This window comes from Hemitrygon akajei, chromosome 23 (genome assembly GCF_048418815.1).
Source record: "Hemitrygon akajei chromosome 23, sHemAka1.3, whole genome shotgun sequence".
NCBI classification, from domain to species: domain Eukaryota; kingdom Metazoa; phylum Chordata; class Chondrichthyes; order Myliobatiformes; family Dasyatidae; genus Hemitrygon; species Hemitrygon akajei.
Window position 1 is genome coordinate 43,927,427 of NC_133146.1, and position 21,267 is coordinate 43,948,693.

General features: G+C 38.9%; 1 protein-coding gene across 7 annotated transcripts in view; it reads right to left on the minus strand.

The window, feature by feature from the left end:
- Positions 1 to 21,267, minus strand: part of LOC140715401 (leucine-rich repeat-containing protein 27-like) — an 88,595-nt gene that overhangs the window by 57,120 nt on the left and 10,208 nt on the right. For 6 of the 7 annotated variants that reach the window (XR_012096126.1, XR_012096122.1, XR_012096123.1 and 3 more), the window contains exons 3-4: positions 18,453 to 18,511; positions 16,318 to 16,476 (exon numbers count right to left, since the gene is read on the minus strand). Coding sequence is in view for 1 of the 7 variants with exons in the window: in XM_073027532.1 (XP_072883633.1) it covers positions 16,318 to 16,476; positions 18,453 to 18,511 (218 nt within the window). In the remaining 6 variants the exon portion in view is untranslated. The remainder of the gene's footprint in view (positions 1 to 16,317; positions 16,477 to 18,452; positions 18,512 to 21,267) is intronic. The other variant, XR_012096127.1, reaches the window with a different exon arrangement.

Below are 21,267 nucleotides of genomic sequence, written 5' to 3' on the forward strand. Positions count from 1 at the left end.
GCAGCAGTAATTTCTTCAGAATCCTAAGGTTTGAAACATCTAACAACCTTGAAGTCTTCCAATTGGCAGAGTTCTTCCAGCCAGCTTGTCCATTCATGAGAAACTCATGTTCATATAATGTCATTTCAGCCAAGCCCTCTCTTACATAGATCTTGTAAAATCTTCTTAGCAGATAGCACCACTGGACTCACAATTCCTAAAAGTTCATGGATGGAACTAACTGTTGGAGAGGATCCTCTTCTGGCGAGTGGACAATCTTAGATTATGATCTTAAATTTTAAAGTATCAGACTGAATGCACCATTGCACAACCAGTACTTTCGCCACCAAAGGGAGATCTTGATCCAAATTCTTCAAGTCTTTTGCTTATTGCTCTTCTGGTATCACAGATAGCACACCTTGTCTGTTGCTTATCCACTTTGTGAGTCAAAAAGGGCCTTTAGCACAAATGGATACAGGTCATGATAGAGAGACACTGCTTCTTCCTCAGAGGACACCGACAAAGGCAGTAATTTACATAGAAACAATGCAAAACCTTATCCACCATCTCGCGGCTGAACTGTTCTTCATTGTCTTCTGCATATTTCCCAGGAGTGAAATTGGCACAGCTCAATAACGAAGTTGCTCCAAAGAGATGTACCACTATTCTAAAATCCACTACATCTTGGATGAGGTCACTATCAGGCCACCACAGAAACCTCATTAGATCTGCATCTTCCACTGGTATTTTAACTTGATGAAACATTAATTCAATACGTGCCATGATAACCACCAGATCTTTTCTGAATTTATTTATGACTCCAATCAGAGAGCTAGTAAGATCTGGTCTCTGTAAAAGCTGAGCATTAAGTGATATTCCCTGAAAAGTCACTCCACAGTTAAACACAAAACAAAGTTTCTCTTTTCTGCAGGAGGTAAACACCATGATGTGGAATATACCAAACCTTCCCGTCACTGTGATCCAGATCGTCTGCTGGCACTGCTTCGTCGTAACCTTTGGAGACAACATCCTTCATGAAAGTTGTGTAGTCAGCTTTGACAAATCGTTCTTCAACCTTTTCCTTACATTTACAGCGCGCTGCTCAGCAACCTTCTTTTTATGTTATACATGTTAACTTCCTTCTTTCTAAAAGTAAACTAATCTGGTTGTAACCATCGACCACTTTTGCAGAGTTTGCAACTAACTCCATGAACTTACTCACTTCTCCTGACAAACCAGGTTGTTCATCCTGACTGCATTCAGGGAAGTCTGCCTTGAACTGCCACTGCCAAAGCTCATCCAAGTTCAAAACTGAGATCCTGTTAATCAGTTCGGGTTGAGCACAGTTTCTTCCATCACCATTGTCTCTTTTCAGTAGTCCATTCACAGTCCAACCCAACATTGTTCTGATTGCATAGAGTCCATCATTAACTCTGCAAATCACTTGCATTTGCTCCAATATTTTACGCATATTTCAAGTCAAGTCACATTTTATTTAGTTTAAAATCATGATCTCCAGCCCCTGTAAGGTCATTAGATACCAGCGCACTACTCACTGCTGTGTCTGATTCTTTCATGGCTTGTTTCAACTCTGCACCCTTTTCATCAGAGTGAATATGAAATAGGCTGAGATGTTCGCCACTGCATACCTTTCATGAAAGACACGTCCTTATTGATGTGTTCTGTACACAAGCAACCAAAGCAGACACAATTTTCCTTTAGGGGGGCAATCTTCTCACTATTCTCCAGCTGAAGGCACAGATCCAATGTATGTTCACCCTTGCAGAACAGACAAACTCATTTGGCTGACGAGATCTTTTCTCTTCTATTAATTCCAGGTTCAATTTTAGCTTTACTTCTAACAGTGGTCACAGTAGTGGCAGAACTGCTTCCTTTAGTCTTCAAACAAAGTTCTGCCTTAGCATTGTTCATGCTGTTGCTTATTGCTGGTGATGGAGCATCCTGTATACTCGCAAATATTGCATGTAAAGCAATCTTTAATTGCCTTTCAATAAAATCAACAATGTCAGTGAAATTAATTTTACATTTGTACCTTCCTTACAGTTCACAGACCACCATTCTTCATTTCTCCTGAAGCATACAGGGCAATTTCTTTAAGACAAGCAACATACTGACAGGCATGTCCAATCTTCACATGTACTGCACTTCTCCCATGACATTACAGCAGCCTCTAAGAAAAAGACTCTAAGTCTTGAAGAACTTTCACATTAACAGAGTTGACAGGTACCCATGAAAGAGCCTTTTGCATGTAGGCAGATGCAATTTTCTGTTCATTTCCAAAATGTTCCTGTAGTAAAACCATGGCCATTAGATATGCTTTCTTCTGGACGACATGCTGGCAGCTCCTGACAAGTTATCAAGGGAATCCCCAGTGTGTTGTTCAAGGAATTAGAGGCAGTCACTATAGCTATCAATTTTACTTCAACACTATTTTCAAAAGTCTTTATGAATGCATGATACTGCAATGGATCACCAAAGATTTGAATCTTACTTTTAGGCAAAGATGTTGTATTATTGTGTAGTTATTGTTGTACCAAAAAGGTTTTAGTGGCCAAACCACATTAAAAACCAAAACAATTGTTGCTGCTGACGACCCAACAGATTTGTCACATTTGCATGATGTACCATCACTCCAATAATGATTGCTCCGAAAGTCAAGGATATGTATTCGATCCTTCATTAGCAATTAGCAAATATAGAACCTTGAAGCAATGAAACTTAAGCATATCCAAGTGAATGCTAAGTGTAATTGAGAGTTATTGAGTGGACAGCAAATGATACGACATCTGTTAGTCCCCAGCTACTACAAACTGCAATAAACAAAGCACAGCTATGAGTCCTGACGAAGGGTCTCGGCCCAAAACGTCGACAGCTCTTCTCCCTATAGATGCTGCCTGGCCTGCTGTATTCCACCAACATTTTGTGACAGCTATGTTAAACTTATTTCCTTCACTTTTACCACACCTCCACTCATGTGACTAGCTATACAATGATAGAGAACAGATGCATGACTCCTACATTCCAGCCCACTAATTATACAAGAAAAATTACAACTACATGCTACCACGACACAGGGGACATGAAATCTCAACATTTACACGTGTCCTCTTTTGGTTGTTATGACTGTGCCCCAACTCTGAGGGGCCGAAGAGTACAAAGTAGCCCCCTCCTTTTTGAGAATTGCAAGATCACTATTAATTCAGGTCAGGAGACCCAGGAAATGAGAGAGAGACGTTTGGAATGTGTCCTGGCCTCCGTGATACAAAGCCACGGATAACGGCCATTGTCTCTTGGAGACGGAATTGTGTATTGAGTACTGTACTATTCATGGAAGCCCTCAGGGAATGAGCAGAGGGGGCTGGTTGAGGGATTGCATCATCCCAACCTGATTGACATCTGAGACCCCGTGAGTAAGGATAAAAGAGGGTCTGGGGAACAACCCCTTTAGACGCACCAGAAGAAACGCTAGAAATCCCGTGACAGCATTTAATAGCGACAGCCGGTGGAGGGCCCACGTATGTCCTTTCCCGTTGCCGGGATTGGGGCCTTACCACGGAAGACGGCTTAGCTAAAGAAGAGATCACCACCAACGAAATTTCGTAGGATCGACATCATAAAAAGGAAAAGCTGGCAAGCTCTAAAAATCTGTCTTTCTCCAACCAAAGGCTGCAGCCTGCATGAACTTGGGTGACTTTTATATTTCCATCGGACAATACATTATCCCCTAGACAACGATAGAGCTATTTCTTATTGATTATTATTATACCTGCGCTTTTAGATTTAGTATTGATGACGTATATTATCTGTATGTTTGCATTGATATTATTTTTGTGTATTTTTATCAATAAATACTGTTAAAAATAGTACCATCAGACTTCAACGGACCTCCCTATCTTTGCTGGTAAGTGACCCAGTTACGGGGTTCGTAACATGGTAAGCAGTCTGTCCTGGATTGTGATCTTTTCCTGACATACCAGGTTGTTTCTTTTGACTGCATTCAGCTAAGTCTGTCTTGAATGGCTGTTGTCACAGCTCATTTAAGCTCAAAACTGAAATCCTGTTAACTGTCAGCTCTGGCCAAACATCAGCTCTTCCAGCATCACAGTCCCTTTTCAATGGTTTATTAAGAATCCAACTCAGCATTATTCTGATTGTATAGGGTCCATCATTAACACTGCAAATCATTTGCAATGTCTCCAATGCTTTAGGCACATTCATCCTCATCGGCAGCTCAATTTCCAGCAAATAAATATGCTTCAGGTGAGACTATGCCTAAAGATCTCTCTGATGAGGATTGCTCCCTTTATAGAAAGGCATGGTTCCTGTGTATAGATGTAAGGCAGTTCACAATTGTTTTACAATCTAAGTTAGTCACTTCCAATTCTTAAATGACACAGCTACTCACAAACTTCCCTTGACCCCTTATATGTAAGGGAATGTGTGTTTCTTTTCCTGTCAGGTTGAGCTTATTCATGAGGCTTACTGTGAAGAATGCTGCTGTACTTCATTGATCAAGGAAAGCCTAGGTAACCACTGTCTTTTCTTTTTCAATATTTTTATTCATTTCTACATAGAATACAGAGTACAAGATATCTATTATGTCAAAAAAGATAAAATAATACCAAATACATTATATACAAGGTCTCTAACTTGTAAGTATCAAAAAAAGTGGGTTTTTGGTAAGCTATACTTAGCTGACAATTGCTCAAATGAAAAGAGACTTCCTCCAACAAACAAATCCTGGAAGCATTTAATACCCAATCTATCCCATTCTTTAAAAACTAGATCGGTTATAGAAGGTTTAAAAAAAATTAGAAAAAAAATGGGACTTGAAAGAGAAAATCTCAATACAGTAAACCAAAGTATTTTCTAAATTGTACCCAGATCCTCAAAGTATGTTTAACTACCAAATTGTCAATCAGTTTACTTAAAGATAAAGGAAGTGAGGATCCAAGAAGAGAAATGATAGAAAATTTATTAGCAGAGTTAGCTTCTAAAGAAACCCATACTGGACAGTCCTCACGGTTCCAAAATTACATTTTTCTAAGGTCTTAAATAAATAATTCCATTCAACCCGATCAAAAGCATTCTCAGTGTCTAAGGATATCATGTATTCCAATATCTTGTTAGGAGGAGAATAGATAACATTTAATAAACAACGAATATTAAAGTGGGAATATCAATTTTTAATAAATCCAATTTGATCATCAGAAATGATAGATGGTAAAATATTTCAATCCTAAGAGCCAGAAATTTGGATAGGATTTTAGTATCAACATTAAGTAAGGAGATTGGTCTGTATGAAGAGCATTCAGTTGGGTTCTTATTCTTTTTAAGGATAAGTGAAATAGAAGCTTCATAAATAGATTGTGGTAACCTACCCAACTTAAAGGAATCAGAAAAGACTGAACGTAAGTGAAGTATAAGCAATGAGGAAAAAGCCTTATAAAATTCTCCAGAAAATCCATCAGGACCCAGAGCTTTCCCCGAGTGCAATGAATGTACAGCTTCGGCAATTTCCTCATAAGAAATAGGATGATCCAACTGTTTTCAGTTATCAAGAGAAAGTGTAGGAATGTTTAATTGGTCTAAAAAATTATTCATTACAGTACAGTATTATCTTTAGGAAGGTCAGAACTATAAAGTTTAGAATAAAATTCTCTAAATGTATCGTTTATTTCTAAATGGTCAGTTGTCCTATCACCATTAGCTTTACAAATTTCTTTAATTTGCCATTTAGCTATAAAGGTTTGTAACTGGTTAGCCAATAATTTACCTGTTTTGTCTCCATGAATATAAAATTGACTTATCTTTTAGGAGTTGAGTTTTAATTGAATATGTTAAAAGAAGATCATGTTTAGATTTAATCTCAGCACGCCTTTCATATAAAGCAGGATCTGGAACCAAGGCATCTTTTTGGTCTAATTGTTTCAACTGATTAGCTAATTCAATTCTCTCTTTATTAGCTTTTTTCTTAACACTTGCAGTATAAGAAATAATTTGTCCTCTAATATAGGCCTTGAAGGCATCCCATATAAGACTAGAAGTCTCTTCCAGCGTACTCTCTTCAAAAAAAAGAATAATTCGTCTCTCCAGAAGCTTTAAAAATCCTTATCAGATAGCAAAGTTAGATTAAAATGCCAAAATCTGTTTATTTGAGGGAGGCCAGGGAGACTTAAAGATAAAAACACAGGAGCATGATCTGAGACAGTAATCTCTTTATATTCACAGGATCTAACTAATGGAATCATTTGGCTATCAATATGTATTCTATCAACCCTAGAATACATATGATGGACATGAGAAAAAAAAACAAATACTCCCTGTCTATGTAAGGATGTAAGAGACGCCAGACATCAAGAATATCACATTTCATTAGGAAAGATTGAATAAACAAAGCTGATTTATTGAGTGTTGCTGGTTTAGAAGATGACCGGTCTAAAACTGGATCCTATCTCAGCAATTAAAGTCTCCTCCCATCACCAATGAGTAAGGACTCAAATCTTGCAAAAACGGGGGGGAGAAAACGCTCAAAGAATCCTGGATCATCTATATTTGGGGCATACAGATTAGTAAATACCATTAATTTATTATCTAATTTTCCTGTGTTATGACCGCAGCCCCCTCCTTTGTGAGAATCACAAGAGCCCTAGTGAAGGGGGGGTCAGTACACCCAGGAAATGGGAGAGCGACATGCTGGATGCCTCATTCCCCCCGGAGATGCAAAAGAATGCGACATCGGCCATTGTTTCTTGGAGACACCTTTGTGGATTGGGGACTGGGCTACATGCACACCCTCGGGCAATGTGGGCTGGAGATTGCATCACCCCATCCTGATTGACATCTACAACCCTGCAAGTCAAGATAAAAGAGGGGCTGCAGGGGGCAGTCCCCTAGCGACGCACCAGAAGGAGACACCATCGCTCATCGCTCCCGTGATAACGGGAAGCTATTCGGAAGCCACGTGCATTCCGTTTCCCCTGGCCTGGGGAGTGGGTGGCTGATAACACCGAAAAGGACTTCGAACTAACAACGGGGAACCAACGTTCCCGATTCAACGGTTTTGCGTCCTAAAAGACTGGGCAAGTTTCTTTTCTCGCAAAACCTCTCTCTCTCTCTCTCTCTCTCTCTCTCTCTCTCTCTCTCTCTCCAACAAGTGAAACCCAGCGGTCCCCAAAAGGCTAAAGCCTGCATGAACTTGAGAGACTTTTATATTTCCATCGGACAATATTTTTACCCCTAGACAAAACGATAGAGCTACTTCTTATTGATGATTATTACTATACCCGTGCTTTAGATTGAGTATTGATGACATATATTATCTGAATGTTTGTATTAACCTTACTTTTGTGCCCCTTTATAAATAAAAACTTTTAAAAATAGTACCATCAGACTTCAACAGACCTCTCTATCTTTGCTGGTAAGTGACCCAGTTACGGGGTATGTAACACCTGACACTATAACGAAATGCCTATTAGTATCAGACACTAGTTTATGTTGGACAAAGGAAACTGTGTTATCTATAAAGATCGAAACTCCCCCTAGTCTTAGCCTGAAAAGAGGAATGAAAACGTAGCCCTCTCCATTGTCTAAAAAGGTGTAAATTGTCACACTTACATACGTGGGTTTCTTGTAAAAAAGTAATTGGGACCTTAAGTTTTTTTAATATAGGCAAAAATCTTATTCTCTTTCACAGGGTGATTTAATCCTTTCACGTTAAGACTAAGTAAATTAATAGTTTGATCCATTTTTAATACTATTTAAAAGGTTGAAGTAATAACCAATGGAATGTATATTAAAACCAAACAATGAACCTTGAAATAAAGTAGCCAAGCAACAGATTTGGCTGAGAGTCCAAAACAGCTTCCAGGGAAAAAAACCCATCCCCCTCCCTCCTCCCAAAGTCAGAAAGCCGACCAATAGATAGCCAATAGCTACAGCTAATAACATCATCCCCCTAAAAAATCTACTGGTTTAGCTCCAAATTGATTTCAAGGTTAGCTGCATTCCAACCTAGACTAAACAACAGCGAAAAAAAACTTAACCCTCATAATAACACATATAGATTATTACAGATCCAAAATGATAAAATGAAAAATACCCATACTAAGCCTTATTGATAGAAAAAAAACTCAAGAATAAGTATAATATAAAATAATAAAAAATCTATCAAAATTCAAAAAAATGAACACACAAGGTATTAACTCGTTAAAATCTTATTCTCTAAGAAAAGCATTAAAAGGTTCAAAAAGAGAGTTAGCTACAAAGGTTCACCAAAAGTAAGAGAAGCAATTATTCATGTAGAAAGATACTAAACAGCTAATCTTCTGCTTCCAAGAATTCCTGAGATTCTTCAATCGAACAGAACCATTCTTCTTCGACGGGATTCACAAATTAAAAGTTGCTTTGTTTGAAATTCATGAAAACAGATTATTACTGATCTGGGTCTTCCTCCTGGAGCTGATCTGGGCACAGGTGATCTATGAGCTCGATCAATCATTAGTAAAGATGGTAAAATTCTAGGAAATAATTGTGCCAAAAAGTTTGCAAAGAACTCCATAGGCTGATCATCTTCCGGTAACTCTTCAAGGCCCAGAACTTGTAGGTTATTTCTTCCGCTTCTATTTTCTAAATTGATAACCTCCTGTCTAAATTTTTTATTAGACTTTGATTGTTTTTCACAAAGTTTTTGCAGTCATCAATTTTCGCATCAAAATTGTCAGACTTGCTTCATTCTCTTCTACTCGTTTATCATGGTCAGTTAAGGTTTTTTGAATAGAATCCAATTTTGCATCTATTTGTTTAATTTCAGCAGAAGATTCTTTTCTGTGTTTTCGAAGCAAATCCATAATAGATTCCAAAGATGCAGGAAGATCTTTTTTAGTACCTATGGCACCCCTTGTATTCATAGTAAAACAATATCACGTTTAACAGTAAGGTTTTAAAACAGGTTGCAAAGAGTAAAGTAAAAGTTTTTCAACTAGTGCACAAAGGAAATTAATGTTCGCACAAAAGGTTAGTTACCTAAAATAATGTAGTAATTAATTATACTTATTGAAAATAATCTTTTAGCTAAATGTTTCTGTTAACTAGTTAGTCGGTTTTTCAAATACCACAATGCACGTCACTAATTTACGTCACCTCACTTTTTCTGTTCCGGTTTGTATAGCTGCATCATGGTGGCAGCTATCTTTGGCGGACAATGTTCATATCGCAAAGTTTACAAAGATCTGTTTCAAATCCTGTAGAGAGCTTACTAAGTTTTTATTGAAAAAAATATTGATTCACCATGTTGAATTCAAAAGAAGCGAAGGCCGTGAATTGCAAAAGAACTGCAAATTTATTTAAAGTTTTGCTAAGCCAACAACGTGAAGAAAACGTCACAGTAGATACAAGTTCGCTGTTGACTTTTATAAATAGTCTTTGTGTTCATTTAGAAGAAAGGTTTCCTGAAGATGAGGTACAGCTTTTGATTTCTCTACAATTGCAGATTGTGACTTCACATTTGGCAATGAACAAGTTAATGCCTTACGTTTAAAATATCATGATTTTCTACCTGAAAATACTACAGTGGTTAGACAGTTCAATGATTTCAAATTTTCCATGGAAGCAAAAATTAAATCCAAACTGATTTCAAGCTTTGCTCAAATGGTGGCATTTGTACTTCAAAATGAACAGTTTTGCGACCTTGCACAGCTGATGGACATTGGGGGAACCTTTCTTGCGTCTAGTGTGGACTGTGAGCAAGGTTTTAACCTAATGAATCAACTCAAAAACAAGCTGAGAAACCATTTAGGTGAATGTCATTTGGATATGTTAATGAGAATCAAAAGCTATTAATTGGATGGAAGTTCTATTAGTCTAGATAGAGTTTACAAAGAATGGGTAAATGCCAAAGACAGGAGAGAGAAAAAGTAATTGAGTGACTTAAATATGTATGTTATTTTGTTGCTATTCTGTGCAGTTTTATGTCAAATATTTTGTAAACCTATATAAACTGTGCCACATGTGCATTCAGTGCACACATACTTTTGTCACAGGAAAAAAAAATTGCACAGCATAAGATTTTTGCGCACACTGCCTACTACAAATTAGAGGGAACATTGACCATGACCCGCATGACATATTAGCCATAATAAACACAACACAATACAATACAGACAGACTGAAAATGGATACTTGGCTCCTACAGCATGACCCTTATGAATTCTTCATGTCAGTTAAGTGTTCTGTTTTATTGATTATACAAAATGGAATAAGTCTGTAGACATAGTCTTCAGCTAGTGTAAGGTGACTGCATAAATTGAGACTAAAATTAATTCTGGGACAGTGAATCACAAGAAAAATGAAAGATCATCAGTAGAGGTCAGGACCAAGGAGGAGTAAATATGTTATGATGAGAAGTAAATAAAAAATATTAGTGAGCATTGAAAGTTCTATGATTGCACAGAAATGTGGCACTCTATTGAAGAACATTCAATACATGTTTAGTTTTGCAGTGTTAGAGGAATTCAATTGAGAGGCATCATGACACTAAACATCAGTTTTAACAAATTCACAAGTCAGCAGCCCAAACAAAAAGCAAAATTTATCTGCCTTATCTGTCCAGAGGTATGGAAATAATCACAAATCATCAGTCAGGCAAGCTACAACATTTCTTAGTTTTCAAGACGTCATGGCTCTTAATTAAGATTTTGCAAATCATTGGTTGCATGACTTATTCCTGTGTCAGATATGAGAACTGACAGTTGGAAGCTATGATTTAAAAACAATCTGTCACAGAAACTACCGATATACAGCTCAAATGGAAATGTTCTTGTTGGTTGTCATAAATGCATTTGGATTTATAATGAACTAGCAGAGTTGGGATCATTTTATGGGCAAACTGTCAGGAAAAAAGAGGCTTGACTCAAACGGAGAGCTTCGGAGGTGACTTTATCAGTGAGTGATCACTTTAAAAATAAATAGCAAAATAACGAGTCACAAAGGGCCACAAAATAACAGAACAGATACATAACACGATAAGGCAAGAAGGTAACTGAAGGCTAGGGGGAACTGGTTGAGACTGGCTGGTTTGAAGGGTTAACAAGGACTATGGATGAGAACTGGGTTTAAGTAGGTTGCAGGTGATGAGTTGAAAACAAGTGGCAGGATACTCCCATTAGCTTGATGAATATTGGGAGGAGCCTGCCTGTGCAGGTCTGACAAGAATCCTTTTCCTACAGCTAGCACCCAATAGCCCAGGATGATCTGATGGGTTCAGTAGAACTCCTTGATAAGTGATGGATACAAGATGAAACTGGATGGCACCCATGAACTCTCCTCTGGACCGTACCCTTTCCAGTTGGCCAAGTAATGCACAACCATCCACGACGCTATGAATCCATCAACTGGCGAACTGTCTATACCTTCCACCAAACTGCATCTGGAGGTGCAGGCTCAGGTGGATTGAGTAGCAATGGACAAGGCAAGACAAGTGTGATCCTGAGGGGCGGTGGCAGCTGGAGATGTTAAAGTGACTGGATTGTTGCGATGGTGATCTTGAAGGGATTGTTGAACCAGAGCAAAGGCTCGTGCAAGTCAATGTACAGCCAGGCATGGTTCCCAATCTGGAGTAGGCTGGCTGGGGTCTAATCAGGTAGCAGTAGCCACGAATGGTAGTTAGAATGGCTCTTGCAAGCAGTCCGGCATCGGCAAACCAGGGCCATGGTGGATAGGACCTCGACATTATTTCTTCTCCACGGGGTACAATGAGGGTTGGCAGCAATGAAGCACTTCAAAGCCATCACCTATCTGTAGCAGAGAATGTGTGGACTGTGGGTCAGTTCAGCCCAGAGCAGATACTTCTTCCATGTGGAAGGGTTACAGACAGCAAAGTGTCACTGAAATTCTTTAGTTGCTGATTGGCTCTTTCTGTTTGACCATAGGTCTGTGAATGATAGCCAGAGGACAAACTCACTGAAGTGCAGAGGTGGGAGCAGAAGGCTCCACAGAAGTGGGAGACGAATTGTGGGTCCTGGTATGACACAATGTAGAGGCAAACTACATGCTGGAGTACCAGATCAGCCGTCTCAGCAGCTGACAGAGGTTTGGAGAGGGTAATGAAGTGGACCATCTTGGAGAACTGGTCCACCACTGTCATGACTACCATGATCCCATCAGAAGGTGGTAAACCTGTGATGAAATCCATGGCAATATGGGACCACAGGTGACAATGGATTTATAAGGCCCAGAAGCCTAGAGGGTCACCAGCTGGAGGAATTGAACTGGACACATTTAGGTCAGGTAGCGATGAACTGATGTACATCTGCTGCCATGGTGGACTAGCAAAACTAGAGTCATAGAAAATGCAAAGTCCATTGTGCAACTGATTAGACAGAGAGGGGTGAAGAGCAGGCCCACTGGAGGGCCTCAGAGTGCATGGCCATTAGCATATACATGTGGTTGTCAAGTGTGTAAGTGGGAAAAGGCTGATGCTGTAACAGAGATCGACTCTCAGCCATTGTTCCATTGGGCGTTGGGTCAGGGAGCCAAAATGTTTGGACATTGGAATCCAGGGCTCCGAGGGAGGAGTTGGCTGGCATGGGGTTTTTGTATTGAGACAGAGAGTTGGTTGAAAGTGGTGAATATGCGGTCAATGGTTTCCTGCTGCTTCGGGACCACATGCTCCTGTTGAGGCTCGACTTCCTTTAGGTGAGCATACCCTGCTGGGTCAATTGTTGCTTCACCTATCTTGTCAGGAAACGTAGAGCAGTCTTGACCCAAATGAAGAGCAGTGGAGATGATTTAGTGGTGAGTGATCACTTCAACGAATAACTGCAAAACAAAAGCTACAAGGGGCCACAAAACAAGGGAGAAAGGATACCTAACATGACAAGACAATAAGGTAACTGAAGGCTAGGAGCAACTGGTTGAAGCTGGTTGGTTCGATGGGTGAACAAGGACAGTGGATGAGAACTGGGTTTAAATAGGTTGCAGGTGACGAGTTAGCAACGAGTGGCAGGTGACTTCTGTCAGCTGGGTGAAGACTGGGAGGTGCCTGCTTGTGCAGCCTGACATGAACAATTAACTTGGACTTAATTGAATCAACAATAATCTTTTGGCTAAAGGAAAAAAATTGTTATCATTTTGACCAATGAAGTACACTCTGGGACAGGGTAGAATAACAGAATAATCAAACACTTCAAGCAGTACATCAAGAAAAACAGCTTGTCAAGTATTACTGTATTATTCTCCAGAAAATTCTCTGTGGCAAAGACTTTAATTTTAATATATTTTTGTCTCCAGGAACAATGTAGTATATTGTTGATTCACTGTCATTATTTTAAAGCTTTTCATAAAAAAAGTAATGCTGGGTGCAAAAAAGTATTTCATCATACCGAATAAGGTTGTTCAGTAAGGATAAAGTCATGAAAGTTCTGGTACAGCTGTTGGTGCATTTTTGATGGTGATTAAACGGTTGGTGCCTCATCCTTTGAGGATGCTCTGCTTTCCCCATTGATACTTACTGTTTTCCTTTATGATTCAAACATTTGGCTTCAATTGAAAGAAAAATCAGTGTTTAAACTACCTGGTTATTTATCTCTTCTTAATCTAAACTTAATATGCAAGAGGCACTGCAGACATGATTTATTTCTATTCTTTGCCTATCTATCAGAAAATGCTTTTCTTTCAAACACAGCAGTGACTCAGAATCTTATTCAGATATTTTGGGAAAGATTCAGAATTCATTTGAAATGCAATCCTCCAAATAAAAGAACTCGGGTAATTTTCTGTCATATTTTCATCCCATCCAGAACTGTGAAACAGAGTATTCTTCTTGAACTTAAGGACCTGAAATGTCTGGCTCCCTTCACAGTAAATGCCTTGAAGTAAGGCTCATAAGAAACTAATCAAAATGTGGGAGAGGGAGGAGAGCAGTAGGGACAGATAGCAGGAGGGAGCAAAAGATTCGTGAAGCTTGATTGTTTTCCGAGCAGAATGGAGACTTCTGAGGTTGTTTTGTTCCTCTGCTGTGTCTCAGCAAAGCAAAACTGCATAATCAGATTAGGGATGAAAATTTTGAAGCAGATATGTAACTAGCAATGAAAATAAAACTTGGCATTTCCAGAATTAATGCTCAAAATACTGTTTTCATTTCATTCATAAAGCAGTGCATATATTAAAATCAACATTGAGACACTGTTCGTATTAGAAACACAAACATGGAGGCTCCAGACTAACAATAATAGTAAGTGATATTGCCAAAGACCAACAAACAGCAGTCAATTTTGATTTTTAAATAAGGTTATTTCTTTAGGGAAGACCTTAATTGTGTTAACTATACTGTTAACATTTTTTCATATTAACATCTCCATGTATGTGACATCAATATTCATATCAACTTTTCCATGTACATAGGACATACACCATGAGGAGATCCTAGAGAGTACTGAGGAGCAAAAGGATAGCATACAAGTCCCAAGCAGCAGTGAAGGTAGATAATATGTTATGAGATATTGGTCTTCCTTAGTTGAGATATTGTATTGTATCCAAGACGAGGGAGGATTATGTTTCAACTTTATAAAACATTGCTCAGCTCACAACAGGAGTACTGTCCTTAGTTCTGATCACCACATTAACAGAAAGATGTGATAGTTCTGCAGACTGTCCAGAGGACAGTGGAAGCCTGTGTCAACAAGGATTGTAAGAAGGTGGACACAGGATGTTAATGAGGCACTGCAGGAATGCTTTGAGAGGACAGACTGGGATGTGTATGTGAGCCACACAGGGAGGACATTAACAAAATGACTGATTGTACCACAGACTATATCAAATTCTGTGAGAACACCATCTTGCCAGCTAGGGCTGTTCAGGATAGGGGAAAATGAAGCAAGAAGCTGGGAAGTGATAGGTGGATGAGGCAAAGAGCTGGAGAAAATGGAATCTGATAGGAGAGGAGAATGGATCATTGGAGAAAGGGAAGAAGGAAGGGCACCAGGGAGATGCGATAGGCAGGTGATGAGAAGAGGTAAGAGGCATGAGTGGGGAATTGAAGAAGAGGGAAGGGGGAGGGGAAAATTACCAGAAGTTAGAGAAATCAGTGCTCATGCCATCAGATTGGAAACTACCTAGACAGAAAATGAGGCGTTGCTCCTCCAACTTAAGACTAGCCTTATCAGGGCAGAAGAGGAGGCCGTGGACTTACATGTTGGAAAGGAATGGGGATAGGAATTAAAATGCTTGGCAACCAGGAAACAATACTTTTTGCGGATGAAGCAGAGGTGCTCAACGCAGTGGTCCCCTAATCTATATCAGGTCTTACCAATGGAAAGGAGGCCTCATCAGGAATACTGGATACAGTAGATGACCGCAAAAGATTCAGGCATATAAGGTTATGAGGGGCAAAGACAGGGCAGATTAAAATTAGAGGATATAGACTTATCTTAAGTGGTAAGAAATTGAGGCAGTCTGAGTATAAACTTTTTCCAGTCAGAGAGTGGTGAGTACCTGAAATGCACTACATGAGAGAGAGCATGGAAGCATAATCATTGTATCACAAATACTTACATTGCCCAGGCATAGGACGACTTGGGTCAAATTCTGGAAAATGTTTGACCACAAGTTGGTATGAATATGATGGACTGAATGATCTGTTACCATGGTCTATGATTCTATAAAATATTTTGGTCTACAGTTCAACTAGTTACTACCACTTTATACTGATGTGTCAGAATTTTGCACAATTGACTAGTTCACTAACAGTATGCAAACTCATGTACATACTCCAAAATAAATTCAGTAGAGATCTTGAAATAATTTTTTGCATTGATCTTTGAAACTAATGAATATATCAATTAGTGTTACAAAATGTTTTTCTACATTATACTAGCTTCTGTTTAATATTAATTTTTAGCCCAGATATGAACAAATAGATTGAGGCTTAGCAGAACCATCTGTTAAATATTTGCTTCTCCTGCCAATTCAAAGCAAGGCAGAATAAGGCAACAGCATCTTTCTTGTTTCTGGTGCATATTTTAAAAAGGTATGAGGTTCACGGTTCATTTGCAGTACATTATTCCAGACATCATGTGCAGAGCATCATGGTAAAATCTATTTTCTGTATAGACTTTCTTTAGAAATTAAATAAATTTATAAATTTTAACGTTTTGCACAAGTAAGCTCAGTACCACAAATTAAAGCAACCCATTAAAAACATAAATGTAGATCCATCTGAAAATAGTCAAGCAATAATACAAAACATTCAAATGACATTTAGACATTGCTCATGTACAATAGTTTCTATATTGAGGACTATGCTTTTTTAAAAATTTATACCTGTAGCATATGCAGATTCTGCTGTATGCTCTGCTTCTATTGCCCTAGGCGTTTTGAGGAAGGCCAGAATGGCTGCCAATCCTTGATGCAGAACACCATCAGGAGGAAACTCAATTGGACACTTTCTAAGATTCAGGGCCTTCAATGAGGTCACATTACCTAGGGAAAAATTAGGTTAGGTCACTAAGCTACACAATTATTACATCAGTTTCAAAATTATGTGAAATGCATAAATACATTATTTCTCAACCAGCTAAATATTATCAAAACAAATTTTGTTACTATTTTAAATGGGATACTGGCTTTATTGGAAAGACCAGCAATAAATGCATATTCTGAACTGCTCTCAATGTGGTGATGGTGATGTTGATATTCTTCTTAATATTCTGCAATCCGTGAACTGTTGTAATCCTGCAGGTAAAGATACTCCCACAGTACTCTTTGGTAAGGAGACCCAACAGCAATGAAGGCATGCTATATACTTAAAGACAGGGTAGTATGCAACTTAGAAGGGAACTTTCACACATTCATATGATTGTTACCTTTCTTCCTGGTGATAAAAATCTTGGGTTTACCACAAAAACAAAAATACTGGAAGAACTCAGCCAGTCAAGCAGCATTTGTGGAAAGTGGAACCGTTCTGCAGTTTTACTCCTTTTCTTGTGTTTGGGAGATGCATTAAAAGGAACCCTAGCCAGTCAATACAGTGCACTTTGTAACCTATTCACACAATGGCCACTTTGTTAGGTACAGGACATTACCAATAAAGTAGCCACTGAGTGTATGTTCTTCAAATCTACTGCTGTAGCCCATCTACTTCAAATTTTGACATGTGTGTACAGAGATGCTCTTCTGCACATCACTGCTGTAACACTGGGTTATTTGAGTTACTGTCGCCATTCCTTTCCGCTTGAACCAGTCTGGCCATTCTCTCTCATTAACAAAGGATTTTTTTGTCCCCCACAGAAAATCCACTAACTGGATTTTTTGTTTGTTTTTCACAGCATTCTCTGTAAACTCTAAGGAATGTTGTGCATGCAAACCCCAGGAGATCAGCATTTTCTAAGACACTCAAACCACCCCATCTGGTACCAACACTCATTCCACAGTCAAAAATCACTTGGATTATATTTCTTCCCCATTCTGATGTTTGGTCTAAACAACAACAGATTGACCAGGTCTACATGCTTTTATGCATTGAGTTGTTGTTACATAATTGGCTGATTAGATATTTGCATTAACAAGCAGGTATACAGGTCTACCTAATAAAGTGGCTAATGAGTGTAAACTGCAGCTACAGTGGCCGAAGGACTGATTGTTTTAGCATGGTGAATGAGGCTGCAATCAAGTGGCTTATTTTGCTAGAGAAAAAAGTTCTACTTCTTGAATGCCATCGAAGCAAATATTCTGACATGCTCCTGGGGTCTGATATCCTAGTTGGTGAAGTGTTTCAGGCAATTAGGAGGCACCTTGCTACCATAGTGGACTAACCTGCTCTGATATAGTATTTATGTAATTTGTTCACTTCAGTTCTTGGCCAACATTGACTATTACACTCCCCCATGTGGTAACTTAGGAGAATCTGGCAGTAATAACTTTGAATATAACATGCAGGTGTTTAGACCCTCCACTGGATATCATCTTGTCTGATACTTCAGCGGCAAAAATGTTGCTGAATATCTGTATACCTGTAAGAGCTGCTTCATTTTCTTGGGAGTTGGAAATAGAAAACATCACAACTTCATTAGTGAATATTGCAACTTCTAAGATAATGAACTCAACTTAATCAACTCCTTCATTATTACAGTTGTAAAATTTGGGCTGTAAAATGCAAAAGGCTCGAAAACAACAAACGGTATAAACTCAGAGTTAAAAAACAATTGTTTGGCAGAAGATGGGCAAAAAATAGGTAAAATAACTTTATATTTGCTAAGATGCAGTGAACTAGTGACCTCTAATAACATAATCAATTACTGATGAAATACAAACTGGCCCAGAAGTGTTACACAAAAGACTTGAGCCTTTGATTGGTTTGGCTAATTATTTCTGTTGCTTTCTTTCTTAGGTTTGTATTTTTAACATTAACATACAAACAAAATAATAAACCAACCAGTAGAATTAGAATCCAAACTAACCGAGTTCCACTGGCAGCTTTCGTATAGGATTTCCTTCAAGAAGCAGTGTTTTAAGGCATCTGTTAGAAAATATCAAAATACAAGGTAACAATAACATTAATAAACTGACTCAACACAGTAAAATGTTCCAGGATAAATTATAATGATAAAAATGGATTCTTAGAAAATATACCAGCACAAAAAGGCAACAAAATACCAGTGCCTAAGAAGAATAATGTGAGCTGCCTTAATGACTATCGCCCAGTAGCACTCACATCTACAGTGATGAAATGCTTTGAGAGGCTGGTCATGACTCCACTGAACTCCTCCCTCAGCAAGGACTGGACCCATTGTAAATGCCTATCGCCACCATCGGTCAACTGCAGAAACAATCTCAATGGTTCTCCATGGGGCTTTAGACCACCTGGACAACACAAACACCTATGTCAGGATGCTGTTCATCAACTATAGCTCAGCATTTAATACCATCATTCCCACAATCCTGATTGAGAAGTTGCAGAACCTGGGCCTCTGTACCTTGTTCTGCAATTGGATCCTCAACTTCCTAACTGGAAGACCACAATCTGTGTGGATTGGTGTTAACATCTCCTCCTTGCTGACAATCAACACTGGTGCACCACTGCTCTACTTTATATACACATGACTGTGTGGCTGGGCATAGCTCAAATACTATCTATAGATTTGCTGACGATATAACCAAAGTTGCTAGAATCTCAGGTGGTTACAAGGGGCCGTACAGGAGTGAGAAATGCCAACTAGTGGAGTGGTGCCACAGCAACAATCTGGCTTCAACGTCAGTAAGACGAAAGAGCTGATTGTGGACTTCCGGAAGGGTAAGACAAACGAACACATACCAGTCCTCAGAAGAGTCAGAAGCGGAGAGAGTGAGCAGTTTCAAGTTCCTGGGTGTCAAGATCTCTGAGGACCGAACCTGGTCCCAACATATCAATGTAGTTATAAGGAAGGCAAGAAGCGACTGTACTTCATTAGGAGTTTGAAGGGATTTGGTATGTCAACAAATACACTCAAAAACTTCTATAGATGTACCATGGAGAGCTTTCGGACAGGCTGCATCACTGTTGGGTATGGGGGGGGGGGGGGGGACTACTGCACAGGACCCAAAGGAACTGCAGAAGATTGTAAATTTAGTCAGCTCCATCTTGGGTACTAGCCACACAAAGTACAGTCGGCCCTCCTTATCCGCAAGGGATTGGTTCTGGGATCCCTCGCAGATACCAAAAAATGGGGATACTCAAGTCCCTTATTCAACCTGTTTTAATGCGGTGGACATTAGGACCCGACGGCGGAGCTCTGAATCGGCAGAGTTTCTGTTCATGAAAATAATCACGATCACGATTGAAAATACAGTGGAAATAATAAAGTGATTGGAAAGAGGTGAAACGCCATCAGTCATTGTAAAAGCATTAGGCTACGTCGGTCAACGATCGGAACAATTTTAAAGCATAAAGTGAGAAAGGCCCTGCCCCAATGGAAGCTACAATTATTACTAAGGAACACAGTGGTTTCATTATTGGGTTTTGGGGCTTTGCGTTTTTGATCCTCCACATCAACCCGGCACAAATGGAGAGCGCACTCGATAGCGGTCTGTCACTGGATTGAACTTGGGAACTTCTGTTCCCAAACCCGGCGCTGAAACATACATTCTTAAGTGTTTTATATGCATAGAAAGGTAAAATATATACTATATACTAAGACAAACGTTTGACTAACTGACGCTAAATAATACCGGATGTACCTATTCCGACTTACTTAGTAAGAAAACTTCTGATTTTTTAAAATCCCGATCCACGATAACTAACACACATCCACCCGTATACTTTAAATCATCTCTAGATTGCTTATAATACCTAATACAATGCTAATGCTATGTAAAATAGTTGTTATACTGCATTGTTTATTGAATAATAACAAGAAAAAAAAGTCTGTACATGCTCCAACAACAAGTGCTGGAAGAGCACTTCCAGGTTTTCTCCATTTGCGGTTGGTTGAATTCGCGGATGCGGAATACGCGCATAAGGAGGGTTGACTGTACCCAGGACATCCTCAGGGAGCGGTGTCTCAGAAAGGTAGTGTCCATTATTAAGGGCCCCCAGCCTCCAGGGCATGCATTTTTCTCACTGCTCCTATCAGGTAGGAGGTACAGAAGCCTGAAGGCACACACTCAGCAATTCAGGAATAGCTTCTTCCCCTCTGCCATCCGATTCCTAAATGGACATTGAACCTTTGGACACTACCTCAATTTCTAAAAAAAATATAGTATTTATGTTTTTTGCACGATATTTAATCTATTCAATATACATATACTGTATAAAGTATACTGAATAAAATTTACTTATTATTTTTATTTTTTCTCTTTTATATTATGTATTGCATTGAACTGCTGCTGCTAAGTTAACAAATTTCACGTCACATACCAGTGATAATAAACCTGATTCTGATTAAAGATTTTTTTTTAAAACATGGAAAGAAGTGATAGCAAGCTGGAAAGGGTGAGGAAGTAAATTTCTAGATTGCAGTTAAAGGTTCCATCATTAAAAGGCTAATTTGAAGTTGTGGGATATTAAAGATTCAAAGATTAAAAACAAATATCATACATGAGCATATAATATTTAGGAGTTCTAAATTGGATTGAGGTCTTGACGAAGTGTTTAAATAACAATTCAATAGACTGGCAACCAGGAGATATAGTGAGGCACAGGTATTATTATTTGACACTAACAGTAGAGTTTTGAACCAACTTAAGATTTACTTAGGAAGGAATTCAGACAGTTGGCACTGGGAGAAATGGAGAGGT